This window comes from Lontra canadensis, unplaced genomic scaffold, assembly GCF_010015895.1.
Source record: "Lontra canadensis isolate GAN:19392208 unplaced genomic scaffold, GSC_riverotter_1.0 scaffold7, whole genome shotgun sequence".
Lineage (NCBI taxonomy): Eukaryota > Metazoa > Chordata > Mammalia > Carnivora > Mustelidae > Lontra > Lontra canadensis.
This window is the reverse complement of record NW_022631001.1, coordinates 23,169,201-23,189,445: the sequence shown is the minus strand read 5'-3', so window position 1 is coordinate 23,189,445 and position 20,245 is coordinate 23,169,201. Positions and strand designations below refer to the sequence as shown.

Below are 20,245 nucleotides of genomic sequence, written 5' to 3'. Positions count from 1 at the left end.
GAAACTGCGTCCTGGGTGCCTGGTACACCTTGCAGCTCAGCGCACTAGTTAGAGCAGTGTGAAGAGGGGCGTGGACTCGTGGGTTGGCATTGGTCGCCGAAGAGCAGGTGGGACTGCCCGACAGGTTTCTAGTCTCCGTGCATGCCTTCTGTCGAAACACAAAATATTCCTTTTCAATCTCCGCATGTTGCTGGGAGCCCCTCAGGAAAAGGCTGCTCAGGGAGCTTGCAACATTAGATCAGCCATCACCACCCAGCTGACGCCAAACGGGTCCCCTCCCTCCGACAGAGGCCGGTTACCATGGCAACTAGGTTCGGGCGGAAGTGGCTCGGAAGACCAACTCTCACTAATCAGGTGACTCTACTGCCTCTTGCACGTGACAACAGAGCCCAGGCGCGCTTTCTACCTAATCAGAACCCGCCCCTCTGTCCCCTTACTGACAACTGACACCCACCTAGAGCAATGGCCTTTGCGGATCGGCCAGGAGACCCCGCCCCGTAGTACTGAGAGAACCAATTAGACTGGGAAAAAAAGAAGCAACGCCCCAAGTTTCACCCGGGTTTGACAGACGCGATTTAGGCCATCCCCGGGTCCCTCCGCCCCGAGCCCATTCCGGTCGGCGATGGACAGACCTTTTGCCCAATAGTACGTCACTTGTCTGGCTTTGGGTCCCGCCCCCGTAGCAGCCGAACCAATGAACAAGCCAGGTCTCAGCGGGGTGGTGGGGTTGCACTGCGGTAATATGGCTCTTCCTTAGCCAGCGGCGGTGGCGGCCGGAGGTTAGGTAGAACACTCCTGCCTCTCGGGTGGCGGGTTTCTCTGCTGCAGGGACTCGGCGGGTCGAGGATAGGCGGTGGTGGCGGATGCCGGAGGAACGCGGGCCCCGCCGCTTGGCGGCCCCTGGGTCAAGATGAGCGCCTCGGCGTCGGTCGGGGGCCCGGTCCCCCCGCCGCCCCCGGGCCCGGTCGCTTCGCTGCCACCCAGTTCTGCCGCGCGGGCCCTGCATGTGGAGCTGCCCTCTCAGCAGGTAACCCCGCAGGCTCGCGGCGCTCGGCGGGGCGGGGGGGGGGGGCCGGCGGAGGAGGCCGGAGAGGAGAGCCCGTGGGCGGCGGGGGGACCCTGTGCCAGCCAGGAGACCCGGAGAAGTGCCCGGGGAGAGCTCGGGGGACCGAGGACCTAAAGCTTGTGAGGGGAGGGAGCCAGCGATGGCCGAAGCTCTGGGAGATCCCCGAGCCCCCGGAGAGATCCCGTTACTGGAGACCGGCTGCAAAGAGACTGGAAGAGTCCCAGTGGAACTCCCTGGGGGCCCCGGCCTGAGTCCGCCTCTCCCCAGCTGGGGGGTGGGGGGAGGCTGGGGATTCCCCTGCGCGGACAGTCCTCCTTATCCCTCCGGGGAAGGGACCCGGGGAAGCCCGGGTGTCCCATGAGAGACGCGGAAAGCGCATTTCCTTTCTCAAGCCATTTGCGGAGAAACCAGTTAGTACTCTTTCTTAGGGGAGAACTTGAGGAGTCTATGGTTTCTAGCGTTTAGTTTTAATCTCCTTGTTATGAAGTACTCCCCTCAGCTTCCCAAGAGAAATCCTTTGGGACTTTGGGGTTTTCGTCCTAATTCTCAGACCCCCCCCCCACCGCCAAGGATCGCATTTGATTAATTTAGGGGCGGCACTTTCCTACTTCATTCCCTCAAATAACTCTCCGTGAAAGCAGGATTTGATGTATCTATTTGTGTCTTCCCCAATCCCTTAGCGGGGGCTTTGAGGGCTTCTCGGGGTCCACATTGTAAGGGGATAATAGAGAACACTGGGGATCTGACATAATTCTTTGTATCAGCCGTATATGTGTACGGTACTTCTTCCCTCCACCACTCCCTTGCCCTTGAAGTACCTATCACCCTCTTGCATTCCTCCAAGGAGAGGACCTAGGAAAAACCATTAGCCACCGAGAGTTTACAGCGTAGGATTTGTGCAAAGTGCTCGACAGCCGGTAGTTTATTTCATCCTGACAGCTCTGTGAGATCGCTATTTTTATGATTTCCCATTTTGTAGTTCAGCAGACTGAGGCTTAAAGATCTAAAATCGCCCAGAGCCTTGCAGTTAGTTAGGAAGGACTGTGGCTGGGTTTCACACTCTTGCCTCTGACCCTGTAGCCAGTGCCCATGGTTGGTGTGTTAGACCCTGGAGCAGCTACCTTCATGCAGAATAGAGCACCTTCCTTTATCCTTCCTTCAACTTTATATCCTTGCTTTAGTACTTAGGAAAGGTTTTTCAAGAAGAAAGCAGAGTTTGGGGCAGGGAGTGGGTGGGAAATGGGATGGATGTGAATGCAGTAGAGGGGATCCTAAAGCAGAGAGCTGGACCCGGGATGATAGCTACAGTGGCCAGTGAGCTGAATTGTGTGCAGAAGCAGGCCTTTTTTATGTGGTGGAAGAGGATTTAAAGATGGGGTTTGCATGTGCCCTAGTTTTGTGGTGCTGTTGGGAAGCTCGTTGTTGAGGATATTAGGAGTTTGAGGGTAGTGAGGTTTGGATTGTATTTATGAGGTCCTGGGAGGGAGTATGAGTCTGGTATGGGAGACCAGCCTCTGGAAAGAGCATGAATTTTCATGTGTTTGGGGAGGTCGATTGTAAGGATGGATACTGATAGAGGCGATGATGGGCACTGTTGCAAGCAGCCTGGAGAAATCCTAAGGAGGTGAGGGCCAAGACGGGTTTAGTTTGGGGGAGTTTTGGGAAAATGCGGGATTAAGAAAGAGAGCATCGTTTGTTTCATAGAATGCATTCTCTAATAACAGTTCACAGTTTAAAATTGGGGGCAATAATTCAAACTGCCCATGGAATAAATTTAACTGCATTTGTAAGCCTTTGTCAGATTTTTGGATTTGTGCCGAGGGATATGTGGTGGCTTAAGTGTTCAACTGAAGGCTGTATGAGCTCTGAGTACGGTATTTACAGCTTTCTGGGGGTGTCATCCTTCTTGAATTCTTGGAAGGTAGCCTATGTAACTAAAATACTTTTACTTTTGCAATTGACATTCACTTAGCTCTGTGGGTCAAAGTGTTCAGCTTTTTAGGGTATGAATAAATAACATTTAAAAAATAAATTTTTTGTGGGGCGCCTGGGTGGCTCAGTGGGTTAAGCCGCTGCCTTCGGCTCAGGTCATGATCTCAGGGTCCTGGGATCGAGTCCCGCATCGGGCTCTCTGCTCAGCAGGGAGCCTGCTTCCCTCTCTCTCTCTCTCTCTCTCTCTGCCTGCCTCTCTGTCTACTTGTGATCTCTCTCTGTCAAATCAATAAATAAAATCTTTAAAAAAAATAAATAAATTTTTTGTGAAAAAATAAACATTTTTTGGTGCAAATGTTAACTGTATAAACTGCACTTGGATTACTTAGTACACAGCACGATGAATTGTCACAGAGTGAACAGTTATATAACCATTACCCAGATTAAGAAATACAAAATTATTAGCATTCCAGCAGCCCCCCCTTATGTTCTCTCCCATCTATACCTTTTCTTTCTCTCCAGAGGAACCACAATTCTGATTTCTAACAAGAGATCAGTTTTTGCATTCTTGAACTGTGTATAAATGGAATCATGCAAAATACAGCTTTTTGTGTCTGGTTTCCTTTGCTCAGAATTGTTTGTGAGCATCATAGGATGCGTGTGTGTATAAAACTTCTTTCTTTTAGCATGAATTCGTTGTCCTTTTTTTTTTCTTGCCTATGGCTTTTACGTCATTTAAAAGGTTTAGATAAATTGGAAATTCGGTTAATATCTTTCTTTTAAATAACCTTTGAGAATTAGATCATTTTAATAAGATCTATGCTATTTGATAGGGTGTCAGTGTTTCAAAACAAGTAAACCTTGTTTTAGGATTTCTGTTGTAAAGTTGATTATCTCAAAGCACAGATTCAGTGGCTCCTCCAGCCCACTTCGTGGCCTTGTCGACATTTTGAGTGGGTGGGTGAGTCGGTGAGATGTTGAGCCACATCCATAGCTTCTACCCACAATATACTAGGAGTACCCATCCAGTTATGACAATCCAAAATGTTTTCAGGTGGTGTCCAATGTCCCTTAGGGGGGCAAAGTTACTCTTGGTTGAGAACCACTGTTCTAAGATATATTTTCATTTTAGGCTAGAGAGTATTCCTGCTATTTTCTACTCATTTATTTCAGTCTTCATTAAGTCCCATTGATTCTAGTGTCTATAATGTTTAAAATGTTAATTTATTATATTAGTTCTAAAGCTATTGGAATCTTCTTCCTAACCTGCCTCCAGGGGAAAAGACTTATTTATTCTGCTCAAAGAAAGTTGACAAAACTATGTAGAAGACCTAACTTATTTTTGTCTTATTTTAATTGACTTATCTTTAAGAAATAAAGTTTAGGGAAGCCCAGGTGGCTCAGTCAGTTAAGCATTTGCCTTTCGCTCAGGTCATGATCCCAGGATTCTGGGATCAAGTCCCCCTTTGGGCTCCTTGCTCAGCGAGGAGCCTTCTTCTCTCTCGGCCTCTGTTGCTCCCCATTCTTGTATGTGCTCTCTCTCTCTCTCTCTTAATCTCTCTCTTTCTCTAACAAATAAATAAAAACTTAAAAGATAAAAAATGAAGTTTAGTTAAGGCTTTGTATGAGTAACTTGTCCATATGTATGAGTAACTGGTCCATAATTACCAACCTGACTGTGTCAAATGGTACTCCCACTTCATCTTTGGCTCCTGTTGCTTCTGTATGATCTTACTTTAACTGTAATTTAAGCATGAACTAGTCACACATTTTGAAGACTGTTTTTGATCTTTAATTTTTGGTTGAGGTTTGTAATTAGTGAATATAAGCTCATCTGATGAATAACTTCCTTCACACCCTTAGATTTAGCAGTTTTGAAATAAAATGTTGTGTTTTGTGGTAGAGGCATTTAATATATCCTTCAAAGTTTAATTGAGAGCATTTCTTTCCTCCCCAAAGTCTTCCTCACTTGAATATGACTTAATTACATTTCTTAGATACTCAGAGCTGGATGCTTTTTCCTGATTGTTTAGTGAGCCTTTCCAGGGGCTAAATATTCCTTTAAGAATTTGATAAAAGCTACAGACACTTTCCTTAGAAAATGCATTTACGTACATAGACAATTTTACATGCAGTTTTGGTTCTCTTCAGCCATCTATACATGGAAGACCCCCAGATTAAATAGTCCTAAACTGGTTTTTCCCCTCCTTAACAATTTTTTTTTTTAGATTTACAATTTATTGTTCTTCTAGACAGTTGTCCATGTCAGGGTATATACATCTACCACATTTTGCTGAATAATGTTCAGTACCTTTATTTAACTCTTGGTAGCCTTTTGGATTATTTCCAGTTTTCTCTATTACATTGTTGTAGTAAATATCCATGTATGGTTATCTTTCTACACTTGTGCTGATAATTCTGTAGGATGAATTTTGAGCAGTGAAATCACTCACTCAAAGCAGATATATGTAAACTTAGATTGATACTTTTTTTTTTTTTTTTTTACTTTAGAAGGTACTAGCAGAGTGTTTCCCTAAAAGGACATACCCACTACAGTACTACTACCAAATTATGACAGGATGTCTTTCTCCATATTTTGTCAACTTCGGGCTCAAAAGTTTTCTGTGTTTTCAAAAATGATTTTATGTATACAGATGTTATCTGTGTTAATATATATAGAATATAATCACATAAGTTATAAATATATGACTATATATAACCTTCATATGTGTATATATGTATATATTTCTGTGATTTAAATTTGTATTTACTTATTAGTTATATTTTAATAGCTTCATTTATGGTATATAAAACATTATGTTAAGTACATGATCTCATTTGTCCTTACACAAACCTATGAATTTCATCTTTGCATAGCTTTATGTAGCATTTTAATTTCTTTTGTGAATTGCAGGTTTATTTATATTCTTGGCATTAATTTTTCTGATTGCTTGCTCATGTTTTTCACCGACTTGAGCATTTTTCTTGTCCTGTTTTTGTTTTTTGTTCTTTTTTTTTTTAACAAATTTATTTATTTATTTGACAGAGAGAGAGTGCAGGAGAGCACAGGCAGAGGGAGCAGTAGACGAGAGGGAGAAGAAGGCTCCCTTGTGTGGGGGTTGATGTAGGGCTCCATCCCAGGACCCTAGGATCATGACCTGAGCAGAAGGCAGCCTCTTAACCAACTGAGCCACCCAAGCACCCCTCTTGTCCTATTTTTGGAATAGGTGGACTGTATTAGTGCTATTAGCCTTTATCTCCCTTGAATTTTTTTTTTAAGATTTTATTTATTTATTTGATAGAGAGAGATCACAAGTAGGCAGAGAGGCAGGCAGAGAGAGAGGGGGAAGCAGGCTTCCTGCTGAGCAGAGAGTCCGATGCGGGGCTTGATCCCAGGACCCTGGGATCATGACCTGAGCTGAAGGCAGAGGCTTTAACCCAATAAGCCACCCAGGTGCCCCGTCCCCTGAAATTTTTTATGTAGACCTTATTTTTCAGAATAGTTTTAGATTTACAGAAAAATTGAGAGGAAAAGATAGTACAGAAAACTCACATATACTCTACACCCATCTCCCCCATTCTTAACATCTTTCAGTAGTATGATAGATTTGTTGTGATTCATGAACCAATATTGACGTATTATTATTAACTGAAGTCCACAGTTTATTCAGATTTCCTTAGTTAAAAAAGTTGGGGTAAAATACACATAACATAAAATTTGCCATTTTAATAATTTTTAAGTGTACAACTCAGGGGCATTAAGTATAGTCTCAGTGTTTGTGCAGTCATTATCAGTATCTATTTCCAGACATTTTCATCATCCCAAACAGATACTGTACCCATTAAACAGTAATTCCCCATTTTCCTCTTCCTCCAGCCCCAGGTAAACTCTGTTCTGCCCTCTGTCCTTATGAATTTGCTTGTTCTAAGTACTTGATATAAGTGGAATGATACAATATTCGTCCTTTTGTGTATGGCTTATTTTCAGCATAATGTTTTCATTGTTTTTCTGTGTTGGAGCATGTATCAGAATTTCATTCCTTATATGGCTAAATAATACTCTATTGTATGTATATGTTGCTTCTTTTTTTTTTTTTTTTTTTTTTAAGTAAACTGTATGCCCAGCATTGGGCTTGAACTCAGAACCCCGAGATCAAGAGTCTGTGCTCAACTGACTGAGTCAGCAGGGATCCTCTGTGTTTGTATATCCATTCGTCTGATAATGACCTTTTTTCTGTGCCAGGATACCATCCTGAAAGCACATTATATTTGTCCTATCTCCTTAGTCTCTTGGCTGTGACAGTTCTTCAGATTTTCCTTCCTCTTGATGACTGTGGCAGTTTTGAGTACTGGTTAGGTATTTTGTGGGCTGTACCTGTATTGGAATTAGTCTTACTTTTTTTTTTTTTTTCTCTATGATTAGACTGGGGTTTCTCTGCTATAAAGTTACTCTTTCCCACCCACCCTTCTGTGCTGTCCTCTTTGTTAAGGTAGTCAGTATGCACAGCCCACACTTACAGAGTGGGGATTCCTGTTCCCTCTCCTTGACAGCAGAATATCTACATAAATTATTTGGAACTCTTCTGCATGGGAGGTTTATATCAGTAACCACTTTCTTTTACAGATGAGGAATCTAAGGCCTGGGTAACTTTTTCAAAGTCACACAGTGTCAACACAGGGACTGCAGTCAAGGTCTTTGATCCTGAGTTGCCGTGGGCAGCCATTCTTTGCAGATTGCTGGGGAAGTAGGAAGTTTTAAGTTACGTTAAGGTTCAGGACCATCATGCTTTGTGTGGTTTATTTCCCACAGCACGTGTACAAGCGCTGCTGCTGATGTAGTAGGAGCTGTATATTTTTATTTATTGATACATTATTTACTTTTTTTTTAAGGATTTATTTATTTATTTTAGAGAGTGAGCTGGTGTGCTTGTGGCGGGGGGAGGAAGAGGGGAGAGGTAGAGAGAGCATCTCAAGCAGACTCCCCGCTGAGTGCGGAGCCCAGTGCAGGGCTGGATTTCAACCACCTGAAATCATGACCTGAGCTGAAACCGAGAGCCGGGTGTTCACCTGACTGAGCCACCCAGGCGTGCCTATATTTTTATTTTTAAATTTTATTTCTATATGAAATTTTCCTTTAAACAACTTTACAGCCTAAAGAGAAGAAGGAAATGGGATTGAAACACATACAAGAAAAAAAATGGTAGCGTAACACCAAAAAGCTTTATAAAGCTTAATTTGGCTGTACATGATATATATTTTCCCCTTATATGTTTATTAGATACCTTACTTTTGCTAATCTAATTTAATTATTTTTTTATTATATTTTCAAAAAAGTCTGTTTTGTCAGTTAGGCCACTGAAGGCAGAGAGAAAGTTGTGTCTTACTGGGAATGTATGCTTCATGCAGCACGCACTGTGCTATCACATTCATTCCTTCCACAAATATTTATTGAGCCCCTTACTTGTGACTCAGACTTAAAACATCCAATATGTATAAGATAGAATGATAGCAATTTTTGGGCTGCTTTGGCTCTTGTAAACAAAACTGTATGAGGAAGCTTCAGAAATTTGAAAAAAACAATCAACAGCCTTAAATCATTTTTATGTGACAAAATGCCGTCAGGAATGTAAGAATTTTTATTTGTTTGTTTCTTAGTTTTTCCTGTGAAAATGTTTAGTTCTCCTTTGAAAGGAAAAGCTATGTTCTTATTTAGTGTTTACTTTAAAATTTCTCCACAGGGTCACAATTCTTAACTTTGTGGCAGAAAATTCAGAAGTGAAACTGACTGGAAATAGAGCAAGAGCAGAATTGAAACTTATAAGTTGGGCCTGAAGTATATGGTAAAATGAAAAAAAAAAGATTTTCATCGTTTCCAAATGTGTGCTTTTGATATCTGTGTGTTTTTACCTGTCAGACTTATTACCACTGGGTCGGGGAAGAGGAGGAATATTTGTCATTTTTTTATGTACTTGAATGAGTGCAGCAAGAAACTAGGGGGTATTTTAGATAAACTAAAGATAGGTCTATGTTAAGGGAGGAGTTGAAACATTTTAGGTTTTATACTTTGTTATAGTTATATATATATGTTATATATATATAATGACATCAGTAATGTCTCAGGAAGAGTTAAATTTTTCTGATGTCTTGAATGATGTAGTAGTTGTGTACTTAGATTATACAGCTAGAGGAACACATGGAGAATGGAAAAGTTGACATTGGAATTTTCAGTGGTATAGGGGTGCTTTGGGGTTGGTTGAGCATCTGACTCTTGGTTTCAGCTCAGGTCCTGATCTTGGGGTGGTGAGATCAGCCCTGTGTCAGACTGCGCACTCAGGAGAATCCATTTGAGATTCTCTTTCCTTCTCCCTGCCCCTCTGACTCGTGTGCACATGTGCTTTCCCTCTCCATCTCTCTTTTTTTTAAAGATTTTATTTATTTGTCAGAGAGGGATGGAGAGAAAGAGAGCACAAGCAGTGGGAGCAGGAGAGGGAGAAGCCTCCTATTCCCTGAGCAAGGAACCTGATGTGGGACTCGATCCCAGAATCCTGGGATCATGACCAGAGCCGAAGACAGACGCCCAACTGACTGAGCGACCCAGGTGTCCTCCTCTCTCACTCTCTTAATAAATAAATCCTTTTTTTTTTTATAAAAATGTATAACTCAAAGTATACCTTCTTGGTTTAATATAAAATCTTGTTTTCCGTCTTCTTTTAAGGTAGAAGTGTGAATTTGAATCATAGAATTTTATAGATGCAAAATCTGAAGCCCTCAGAGTTGAAACTATTTCCCTGGTAATAGGCTTGGTCCATCTGTTTTTTCCCTTCCTCAAGGAGTCAGTAAAGAATATTAGTTGAACAAATCTGAATTGAGTGTTCCTTTAGTTCCTTTTAGTGACATTCGCCTGACAGTTACCTGACAGTTCCTCTTGTCCCTTTTAGTGACAGATATCTGACCAGATCCTGGGCCTCATGAACAGTTCTACTGTGCTTGGCTGGGTGTTTGAGAACTTGTTTCTTAAACTTATCTCTGTGCTTTGACACATCATTTCTGCAGCTCTGGGGATTTTAGGCTAGAATTGAAATGGGAGAAAGACTGTGTTTTAAAGTTCTCTTTATAGGCAGAACACTCAGACCCCACCCCCCCAGTCCCCTTTTATGTTATGAATTAGAGTGAGACTTTGGAATATCCCTCTGTATTTGAAGTGATCAGTCTTCCTGTTTTGTCCCTGGGTACTTACCAGGCCGATCCTTTTTTTTTTTTTTCCTTCCCCATGTCTATTCTTTCTGAATAGTCCACTTGAAAGTACTGATTCTTTACCTTTTAAATTTCTGAAACAGCAGCATCTGGTGATTGTGAGTTTGTGATGTCGGGAATTTCATTCTGTGTAATATTTGACGATGATTGCCATAGACCTCATTTGCTAGAAGTGTTACTAGGCATTGAAAACTTTAGTGAAGTGCGTTTGTCCTTAAAAGCTGAGCCAGATAATGCTAAAAGCTGAGCATTAGAACCTATTACTTAAGAGTCTCTGTTTGTTGGTCTGTTGAAATATCTGGCATTTTTTCCCCTACCATGGTTTTTAGAATGTCCTGAAAGAAGCATTCAGATATTTTTAAAAACAATGAGAAAAACTGGGAAGCTGAAAATGGCAGTTACCTTTGGCTTTTGTCAGTAGATGCCAGGGTAAGAAAAAAGAGAAGGTACAAATAAGTAAAAGTGGAAATCAGACTTACGATCTTTTTTTTTTTTTTTTTTTTTTCAGGGAAAACTGCTTGTTCTTTTTACCATGACTGTACTTTTTTTTTTTTTTTTAAACTAAGGGTTTAATTCTGAACTATAAGTACTTTATATGTCATGTTAGCTTCTCTTAAAAGAAGTAATAGGGGCGCCTGCGTGGCTCAGTTGGTTAAGCGCCTGCCTTCCGCCCAGGTCATGATTCCAGGGTCTTGGGATCGAGCCCCACATCTGGCTCCTTGCTCTGCAGGGAGCATGCTTCTTCCTCTCTCCCCTTCTTGTGCATGTGTGCACTCTCTCTCTCTCTCCCTGACAAATAAATAGACGAAAAAAGAAATAAAAGAACTATAGAAGGAACTTAACTGCATCAACCATTTATTCAACAGATATTTATAAAGCACCTTCTTTGAATTATGTTAGGTGTGTGATTAGAAACTGTATGCCTCGTTTCCTCCAACCTACTTATGTCTTTCTGAGGATATGAATTATTTCCTGTCACAATGCCAGTCTTTTTTTTTTTTTTTAAGATTTTATTTATTTATTTGACAGAGATCACAAGTAGGCAGAGAAGCAGGCAGAGAGGGAGAGAGGAGAAAGCAGGCTCGCTGCTGAGCAGAGAGCTCGATGTGGGGCTCGATCCCAGGACCCTGAGATCATGACCCGAGCCGAAGGCAGAGGCTTCAACCCACTGAGCCACCCAGGCTCCCTGCCAGTCATTTTTTTAATGAGACTAAAGGAAAATGAAACTTCTAAAAAAATGTAGCATGAAAATAATTTTATTTAGAATTATGAAAAACATTTTTTAACCTTGTCTACCTTAATAAGTAATCTCATTGAGAAAACTGGTACTGCTTTCATCCACTAAAATGTTAATATCTAGCTATATATGGGAAGCAGCAATATGAAAAGGATTTTTAAAATTTTCATTTTGAAAATAGATCACAAAGCAAGATAGGCAGGTAGGCTGTGGGTGCTCATTACAGGTCTAGGATATTTTATAGTACTATACTCATTACAGGAGAGAGTTGGTCCCATTTTAGACTTACTGTAGAGAACGTGTTTCAGTCTTGTTTTCATGCATTGACTTAATGGAGTTTGTTCTGTTTGGAGGGTATTTAATATAAATGTGAAAGTAAAGAACAGTTGTCCAGGTGCTCTGGAGTGACTAGTTTAGTTTTGATTTTCATGTTTTTCTATGAAAAGACATCAGTTTGATGATTAGGTGGGGACACTAGAATTGCAGAATTTCTTAATTGCCCCTTAGCTGCATTTTTTTGTTGTATTTTTATTGCTGCATTTTTGATAAATAAACGACAATTTTAGAACTACCTGAAAATTACTAAAAAGTTTTGCTCATGATTATTACCTTGAATTTTCAAGAAACAGTTATATTTTCTATATCCTCTTTAATGAAGTAGCAAAAAATATATATATTTATTATATATATACTTTTTTATTATTGTTTATTATTTTTTAGAATTGAAGTATAATTGACATGCATCATTAGTTTTGGGTATATAACGTAATGATTTGATATTCATGTAAATTATGAAATGATTGGCATAATAAGTCTAGTTGACATCATCACCATACATAGTTTTTTCTTTTTTTTTTTTTTTTAGTAAACTCCATTCGCAATGTGGGGCTCAAACTCATGACCTGCAGTTCAAAAGTCACATGTTGTACTGACTGAGACAGCCAGCCAGGTGTCCCAGTCACCATATATAGCTACATTATAGTTACATAAAAATTTTTTTCTTGTTATGAGGACTTTTAAGTCCTTGTAGCAACCTTCAAATATTTAGTACAGTATTATTAACTATAGTCCCATTACATCCCATGATTTATTTATTTTATAATTAGAAATTTGTACCTTTTGACCCCCTTCATCCAGTTCATCTCTTATCCCTTGTTTTATAATTTCTTTTTTTAAAAAGTTTTTTTTTTTTTTTTAGAAAATATTTTATTTATTTGTTTGTTAGAGAGGGAACTCACAAGCAGAGGGAGAAGCAGGAGCTGAGCAAGAAGACTGATGTGGGACTCGATCCCAGGACCCAGTAATCATGACCTGAGCTGAAGGCAGACGCTTAATCGACTGCGCCACCCAGGCATCCCATTTTTTTTTAAATGATTTTATTTACTTATTTGAGAAAATAAAAATAATAAATAAAGAGAGAAAGCCTGCAGTGAGGGGCAGAAGGAGAGGGAGAAGCAGACTCTGGCCTGAGCAGGGAACCTGTATGGGACTCCATCCCAGGACCCTGGGATCATGACCTGAGCTGAAGGCAGGTGCTTAACTGATTCAGCCACCCAGAGGCTCCTGTTTTAAAATAGTTTCTTTTTTTTTTTTTCTTTTTTCTTTCTTTCTTTCTTTCTTTTTTTTTTTAAGATTTTATTTATTTATTTGACAGAGATTACAAGTAGGCAGAGATGCAGGCAGAGACAGAAGAAGGGAAGTAGGCTCCCCACCAAGCAGAGAGCCCGATGTGGGGCTCGATCCCAGGACCCTGGGATCATGACCTGAGCTGAAGGCAGAGGCTTTAACCCACTGCGCCACCCAGGCTCCCCTTAAAATAGTTTCTTAAAAACAGATAATTATTCCTTTAATATAGTGTAGTGGGAAGACTTGTAAAGCTGGTTCTGAGTGTGACTCAGGTAACTTTGGGAAACTTTGTTCTGGTCTTAACTTTTACAAGAGAAGATTGGAAATAGATTGGATTATTTCTATCTCTAAACATTTTAAACCTCATTGTGCCTCCTTTTCCTCAGTTGCCAATTGTTTGACTTTTCTTCCCTAATATTTTCTATCCATAAACATTGTGTTCAGCTCTACGCTATCATTTGTTCAATAGTTATTTTTTTGACTTTCTGCTATGTATACCACCCTGGTGAAGAATGTGGATTCTAGAGCCAGACTGACTGGGTGAAATCCTGGTCTTTCCGTTTTCCTAGCTGAGCAGTCTGGAAGTTACTTGATCTCCTTATGCCTCAGGAACGCTCAAATCAAATGGGCATAGGAGCACCTACCCTGTGGGGTTGTTGAAAGGATTAAATGAGTCATAAATTTGCTTTAAAAAGTGGTTGGTACAGGGAAAGTGCTCCAGAAATGTTAGTTGTTGGCTCCTGTTGTTATTACTGATTTGTTAGGCACTGAGGATACAGGATCAATAAGGTGCCGTCCTTGCCCTGGAGGGACACATAGTCTAATGGTTAAGGCAACTATATCAGCAAACCATTTTAGTGTCATACAGGAGGTGGTTTGAACAAATGCTGAGGTGGGAAAGGGGAGGAAAAGCATTCTAGCAGAGTGACCAGCCTGAGTAAAAAAGTAAGGTATCAACAGGAATGGCAGATAATTAACTGAGGCTGGAGTTTAAATAGTTTGGAGGAGGATGGTGGAAACAAATGAGTTGGAGAGGTATAGTTTGGGATTAGATTATAAAGGGCCATATATGCCATGGTTTAGGATTTGGGTATTATCCTGGAGGTAGAAGGAAGGACAGTCTTTTTTTTTTTTTTCTAAGACTTCATTTCTTTTTTTTTTGTAAGAGCAGTTTTAGATTTCACAGTGAAATTGAGCAGAATATATGAAGAATATATGAAGAACCCCCTGCCCCCATACATGCATAGTCTCCCCCATTATCAATATCCCCCACTCTGTGGTACATTTATTATAGTTGGGGAACCTACATTGACACATCATTGTTCTCCAAAGTCCATAGTTTACGTTAGGGTTTACTCTTGGTGTTATACGTCTATACGGTTATAGATAAGTGTATAATGACATGTACTCACCAATATAGTATGATACAGAGTTGTTTCACTGCCCTAAAAATCTCCTGTGCTACACCTGTTCATCCCTCACTCCCTCTTAAGCTCTGGCAACCACTGATCTTTCTACTGTCTCCATTGTTTTACCTTTTCCAGAGTGTCATACAGTTAGAATCATACAACTCTGTTGAGTATATACCAAGGACCATGATTGTTGGACTGTATGGTAAGAATATGCTTAGTTTTATAAGAAACTGCCAAACTGACTTCCAAGGTAGCTATCCCAGTTTGCATTCTCACTAACAATGAATGAATTAAGAGTTCCTGTTGCTACACATCCTTGCCAGCATTGGTGCTGTCAGTGTTCTGGAGTTTGGCCATTGTAATAGGTCTGTGTAGTGTCATCTTGTTTTAGTTTGGATTTTCCTGATGAAAAATGATGTGAAGCATTATTTCATGAGCTTTTTTGCCATCTGTATATCTTGTTCAGTGACGTGTCTGCTAAGGTCTTTGGCCCATTTTTCATTTGGGTTGTTTTTTCTTATTGTTGAGTTTTAAGAGTTCTTTGTGTATTTTGGGTAATAATCATTTGTCAGATGTTCCTTCTGCAAATATTTTTCCCCAGTCTGTTGCTTGTTTTCTCATTCTCTTGACATTGTCCTTTGCAGAGCAGAAGTGTTTAATTTTAACAAAGTCCAGTTTGTCAATTATTCTTTTCATGGAGATTGTGTTTGGTGTTACATCTAAAAAGTAATTGCCATACCAAGGTCACCTAGATTTCTCCTGTGTTATTTTCAGTGAGTTTTATAGTTCTGCATTCTACATTTAGGTCTGTAATCCCATTTTGAGTTAATTTCTGTGAAGGATGTTAAGGTTTGTGTCTAGAGTCATTTGTTTGCATATGGATGTCCAGTTCTTCCAGCACTGTCTGTTGAAAAGACTGTCTTTGCTCTATGGTATTGCTTTTGCTCCTGTGTCGAAGATCAGTTGAAAATACTTATGTAGGTCTATTTCTGGGCTTTCTAATCTGTTTGATTGATTTTTTTGTTTATTCTTTTGCCAGTACCGCACTGTCTTGATTACCATAGCTTTATAGTAAGTCTTGTCAGTCCTCTAACTTTGCTCTCTTTCAGTATTATGTTCACTATCCTGGGTCTTTTGCCTCTCCATATAAACTTTAGAATCAGTTTGTTTGATAACCACAAAGTAACTTGCAGGGATTTTGATTGGGATTGCATCAATCTGTAGATCAAGTTGGGAAGAATTGACATCTTGACAATATTGAGTCTTGTTATCCATGAATATGCAGTGTTGCTCAACTTACTTAGTTCTTTCTTGATATCTTTTATCAGAGTTTTGTAGTTTTATATAGATCTTGTACATATTTTGTTAGATTCAAGCCTACTATTTCACTTTTGAGGTTACTAATATAAATGGTGTCATGTTTTTAAATTAAAATTCTACTTGTTCGTTTCTGGTAGAGAGGAAAGTGAGTGGCTTTTGTATGTTAACCTATATCCTGCAGCCTTGCTATTATTGCTTATTAGTTCCTGGAGTTTTTTGTCCATTTTCTCAGATTTTCTACATAGATGATCATGTCATCTGTGACAAAAACATGTTTAAGTTTTATACCTTTTCTGTATACATTTTATACCTTTTCTTGTCTTTTTTTTTTAAGATTTTATTTATTTATTTGACAGACAGAGATCACAAGTAGGCAGAGAGGCAGGCAGAGAGAGAGGGGGAAGCAGGCTCCCTGCTGAGCAGAGAGCCCGACTTGGGGCTCCATCCCAGAACCCTGGGATCATGACTGGAGCCGAAGGCAGAGGCCTTAACCCACTGAGCCACCCAGGTGCCCCATACCTTTTCTTGTCTTATTGCATTGGCTAGGACTTGTTTTTAGGAAGAATTTCAAGCTTATTGAAAAATTATAAAAGTAAAACTTATACAGGAGCACCTCACCTTTATACCTTTTACCCAAATTTGTCTACTGTTAACATTATTCCGTGTGCTTTATCATTTGTAAGTTCTCTTTTTCTGTGTCTATATAGGTATAGATAAATATTTCTTGGTATATGTGAATCATTTGAAGTTATTGTGACCTTTTACCCTTAAATACTGCATATGTATTTCTTAAATAGGTATATTCTCTTTTATATGCATAGTATAGTTATCCACTTCAGTAAACTTAACACTGGTGTACTTTTATTCAATCTGTGGTTTATATTGCACTTTTCTCAGTTGGTCCCAAATTGTCCTTTATAGAAATTTTCCTCCTCCAGTTCATGATCCAGTCTAGGATCAGGTAGTGCATTTAATTGTCTTACCTCTTCTTTAAGAGATTTTCACAGCTTTTCTTTGTCTTTTTTTTTTTTTTTTTAATGTCAGTGTCATAATACAGATCACTTCTTCCCTTTTTAAAATAGAACATACCTCATTTTCTGTTCATCTGATATTTCCTCAGATCAGATTCAGATTATGCATTCTCACTGGGAATATTTCATGTGTGGTAATGTGTCTTTCATAATGTATCACTTCTGGGGGTATGTGGCGTCCATTTGTCCCTCACTGGTGCTGTTAAGTTTGGTCACATGGTCAAGTTATTATCTGATTTCTCAGCTTTAGAAGTCTGTGCATGTGTGCATGTGCACATGTGCGTGACCAGTGAGTAGTTTGTAGGGAGACACTTAGAGAACATGCATATATCCTGCTGCCCCCCACCCTGCAGACTCACCATCCATTGAGGGTTTTTACCTGAGCTAGTCTTGGCTGTGATGTGACAAAACAAAGATTTCCCAGCTCTTAACACTCCCTCCAAATTTACCAGTCTGACTTTGACATTGTACTGTAAGCAAGAAAGGGAGGATAGTCTTTTTTTTAAAAATTCATTAATTTTTTTTATTCAAGGATTGTTGACACAAGAAGAGAGCATGGTAGTGGAAAGAGTGGTGAGAAGACTGCGGACAAAATTTCTAAATAAGGGAAGATTGAGGTCTAAGTGGTGAGGCAGTGCATTTTCATATTCATGCATTTTCATTCCCTTCTTCTGTCAGCAGACATTTATTGAATATCTGTGTGCTTGCCCATTAGCCACTTGGGATAAAAAGACATAGTTTAGTCCTTAAGGAGCTTATCGTCATTGAAGCTACAGAAGGGCAAAGAATTGTGATAAAATATGTTATTAAGAGTTTTGCTTAAAATATAGCTTTAAATGTTACCATATACTTAAGGGTACTATCTCGCATGGCTCAGTGAAGTTGCTAATATTGTCCATGATTCACTCATTGGTTCATCCATCAAACACTTACTGAGGACCTACTTTGTGCCAGGCTTGTGCTAAGTGCTGTAGGTGTAAAAAGGAATAAAACTTGGTTTTTGTATTTAGAGATCACCCCTCTTTTTGTGGAGGGCATTGACAATAAAGCGTGATTGCAGCAAGTGCTATAGGATGGTGGCATTGTACATAGGTAGTGGTAGCCCAGAGCGGAGAAATGATCATCTTTGTTTGGGGTCATGGATGGGACAAGAAGGTCAGAAAGGATATATCAAAAGTGTAGATTCTGGAGCTGGGTCATAAAGAGTGATTTAATGTTTGCCTGCTTAATTGTAGGTATTCATTTTAGTCTAATTATAATTACCATTTACTGCCATATTTTCCTCAAGATAAGATTCATGATTTCTTGTCACATACCATTATAGAGATACCCCTTAACAGTAATTCATGAACAAGTTTCCCACTTTTACTTTATCTTTTACCCTGCTGCTTTGTTTGTAGTAGCTATTCTTCTTAAAACTGTTCTTACAGTATTTTTAGCTATAATAGTTATAGCCATCTCTCCCATTTAACAGGGAAGAAAACCAAGGCCCAGAAAAGAACATGGAAGAGCTAGAGTTCACATCCACCTATTCTGGTTCTAAATTCAGAGTTTTTCCTACTATCTCACTTACTTGTTGAACTTAAAATGCAGTTTTCCAGTTTCATCTTTGTACAAACCTGTAGAGCTTCAGTTCAGAGGATAGATTTTTGAAGCTCTAGAGGTAAACGCACTACAAAAGAATGAGGAAACTTTAGGGTGATTGATAATAATAGTCTGTACCTACACAAGCCTATATAGCTTCAGTTCAGAGGATAGCTTCTGAAGCTCTACAAAAGAATGAGGAAACTTTAGGGTGATTGATAATAATAGTAATATTATTGAACTGTCACATGTGCCAGAGCTGTGTGTAAGGACTTTGGAGTTACTCCATTTACTCCTCATTACAATCTGTGAGATACAAACTGTCATTAGCTGCATTTTATGGATGAGGAATGAGAAGCTTAGAGAGCTTAAATAATTTCCTAGTGACACGGCAGCGAGGGACTCAGGCCCAAGTCTGCCAAATTCATGCTATAACATAAAGACGGTGTTTGGGATCATGGGAACCAGTAGCTCACAATTTGATTTTGAATTGAAGCACACTCTGTTTGTTTTTTTCAGGTTGACTTAATTGAACCCAGTTTGTACATGGAAGTCTATAGAATTGTTTACCCTCATGCCATACAGGCTGTCGCGCAAGAGTTATTCTTCATGTTGTGCGTGTCTTTCTCTGTTCATCTGTTGCTTTTGTGGCTGAACATCTGTAAAAGTCTTCCCATATTATTTGCTCTTTAAAAAGTCAAAACTTCCTTTAAAAAAAAAAGAAGATTGATTTATTTATTTTAGAGAGGGAGAGAGTGTGTGAGCCAGTGGGGGAGGGTGGGGGCAGAGAGAGGGAGTAGGAGGGAGGGGTAGAGGGAGACAATCTCAAACAAATTCCCTACTCAGCATGGAGGCCACCTCTGGGCTTGATCTCAGGACCCTGAGATCATGACCTGAGCTGAAACCAAGAGTCAGACACTTAACTGACTGAATCACCCAGGCACCCCAGTGTGTCAAAACTTCTTGGTGCAGAAATGCAAATAGGGCAGAGAACAGAGTTTTTAATTTTTTTGAATTTATGTAGGAAAGGTATTCAATAGTATTTATTTATTTATTTATTTATTTATAAAAAGATTTTATTTATTTTTTTGACAGAAATCACAAGTAGGCAGAGAAGCAAGCAGAGAGAGAGAGAGAGAGAGAGAGAGGAGGAAGCAGACTCCCTGCCTAGCAGAGAGCCCGATGCGGGACTCGATCCCAGGACCCTGAGATCATGACCTGAGCAGAAGGCAGAGACTTAACCCACTGAGCCACCCAGGCGCCCCTATTTATTTATTTTTAAAAATTTACTTATTTATTTATTTGAGAGAGAGAGCAGGAGCAGTGGGGAGGGGTAAGGATCTGGGAGAAACAGACTCCCCTCTAAGCAGGGAGCCTGATGTTGGACTCAATCCCAGGACCCTGGGATCATGACCTGAGTGGAATGCAGATGCTTAACTAACTGAGCCTCCCAGGCACCCCTTCAAAGGTATTTAGACTTCTTTCTTTCTTTCTTTTTAATTTCTTATTTATTTGACAGAGAGAGAGAGAGAGAGAGAGAGAGAGCGCACAAGCAGGTGGAATGGCAGGCAGAGGGAGAGGGAGAAGCAGGCTCCCTTGCTGAGGAAGGAACCCGATGTGGGGCTTGATCCCAGGATCCTGGGATCATGACCTGAGCCGAAGGCAGTTGCTTAACCAGCTGAGCCACCCAGGCACCCCTAGACTTCTTTTTTAATGTGTGTAGTTCGTGGCACATTGTGGATACTCAAGAAATGTTGAAATACTTTGATTTGTTAGAGTACAA

The 20,245-nt window shown here is 40.1% G+C and overlaps 1 protein-coding gene across 2 annotated transcripts in view; it reads left to right on the top strand.

The window, feature by feature from the left end:
• Positions 1–712: 712 nt before the first annotated feature.
• UVRAG (UV radiation resistance associated) overlaps positions 713–20,245 on the top strand; it is a 292,228-nt gene continuing 272,695 nt past the window's right edge. The window contains exons 1-2 of one of the 2 annotated variants that reach the window (XM_032853035.1): positions 941–1,027; positions 8,737–8,838. In XM_032853035.1, the coding sequence (XP_032708926.1) occupies positions 8,836–8,838 (3 nt within the window). In that variant the 5' untranslated portion in view covers positions 941–1,027; positions 8,737–8,835. Of the gene's footprint in view, positions 1,028–8,736; positions 8,839–20,245 lie in introns of both variants that reach the window. The other variant, XM_032853034.1, reaches the window with a different exon arrangement.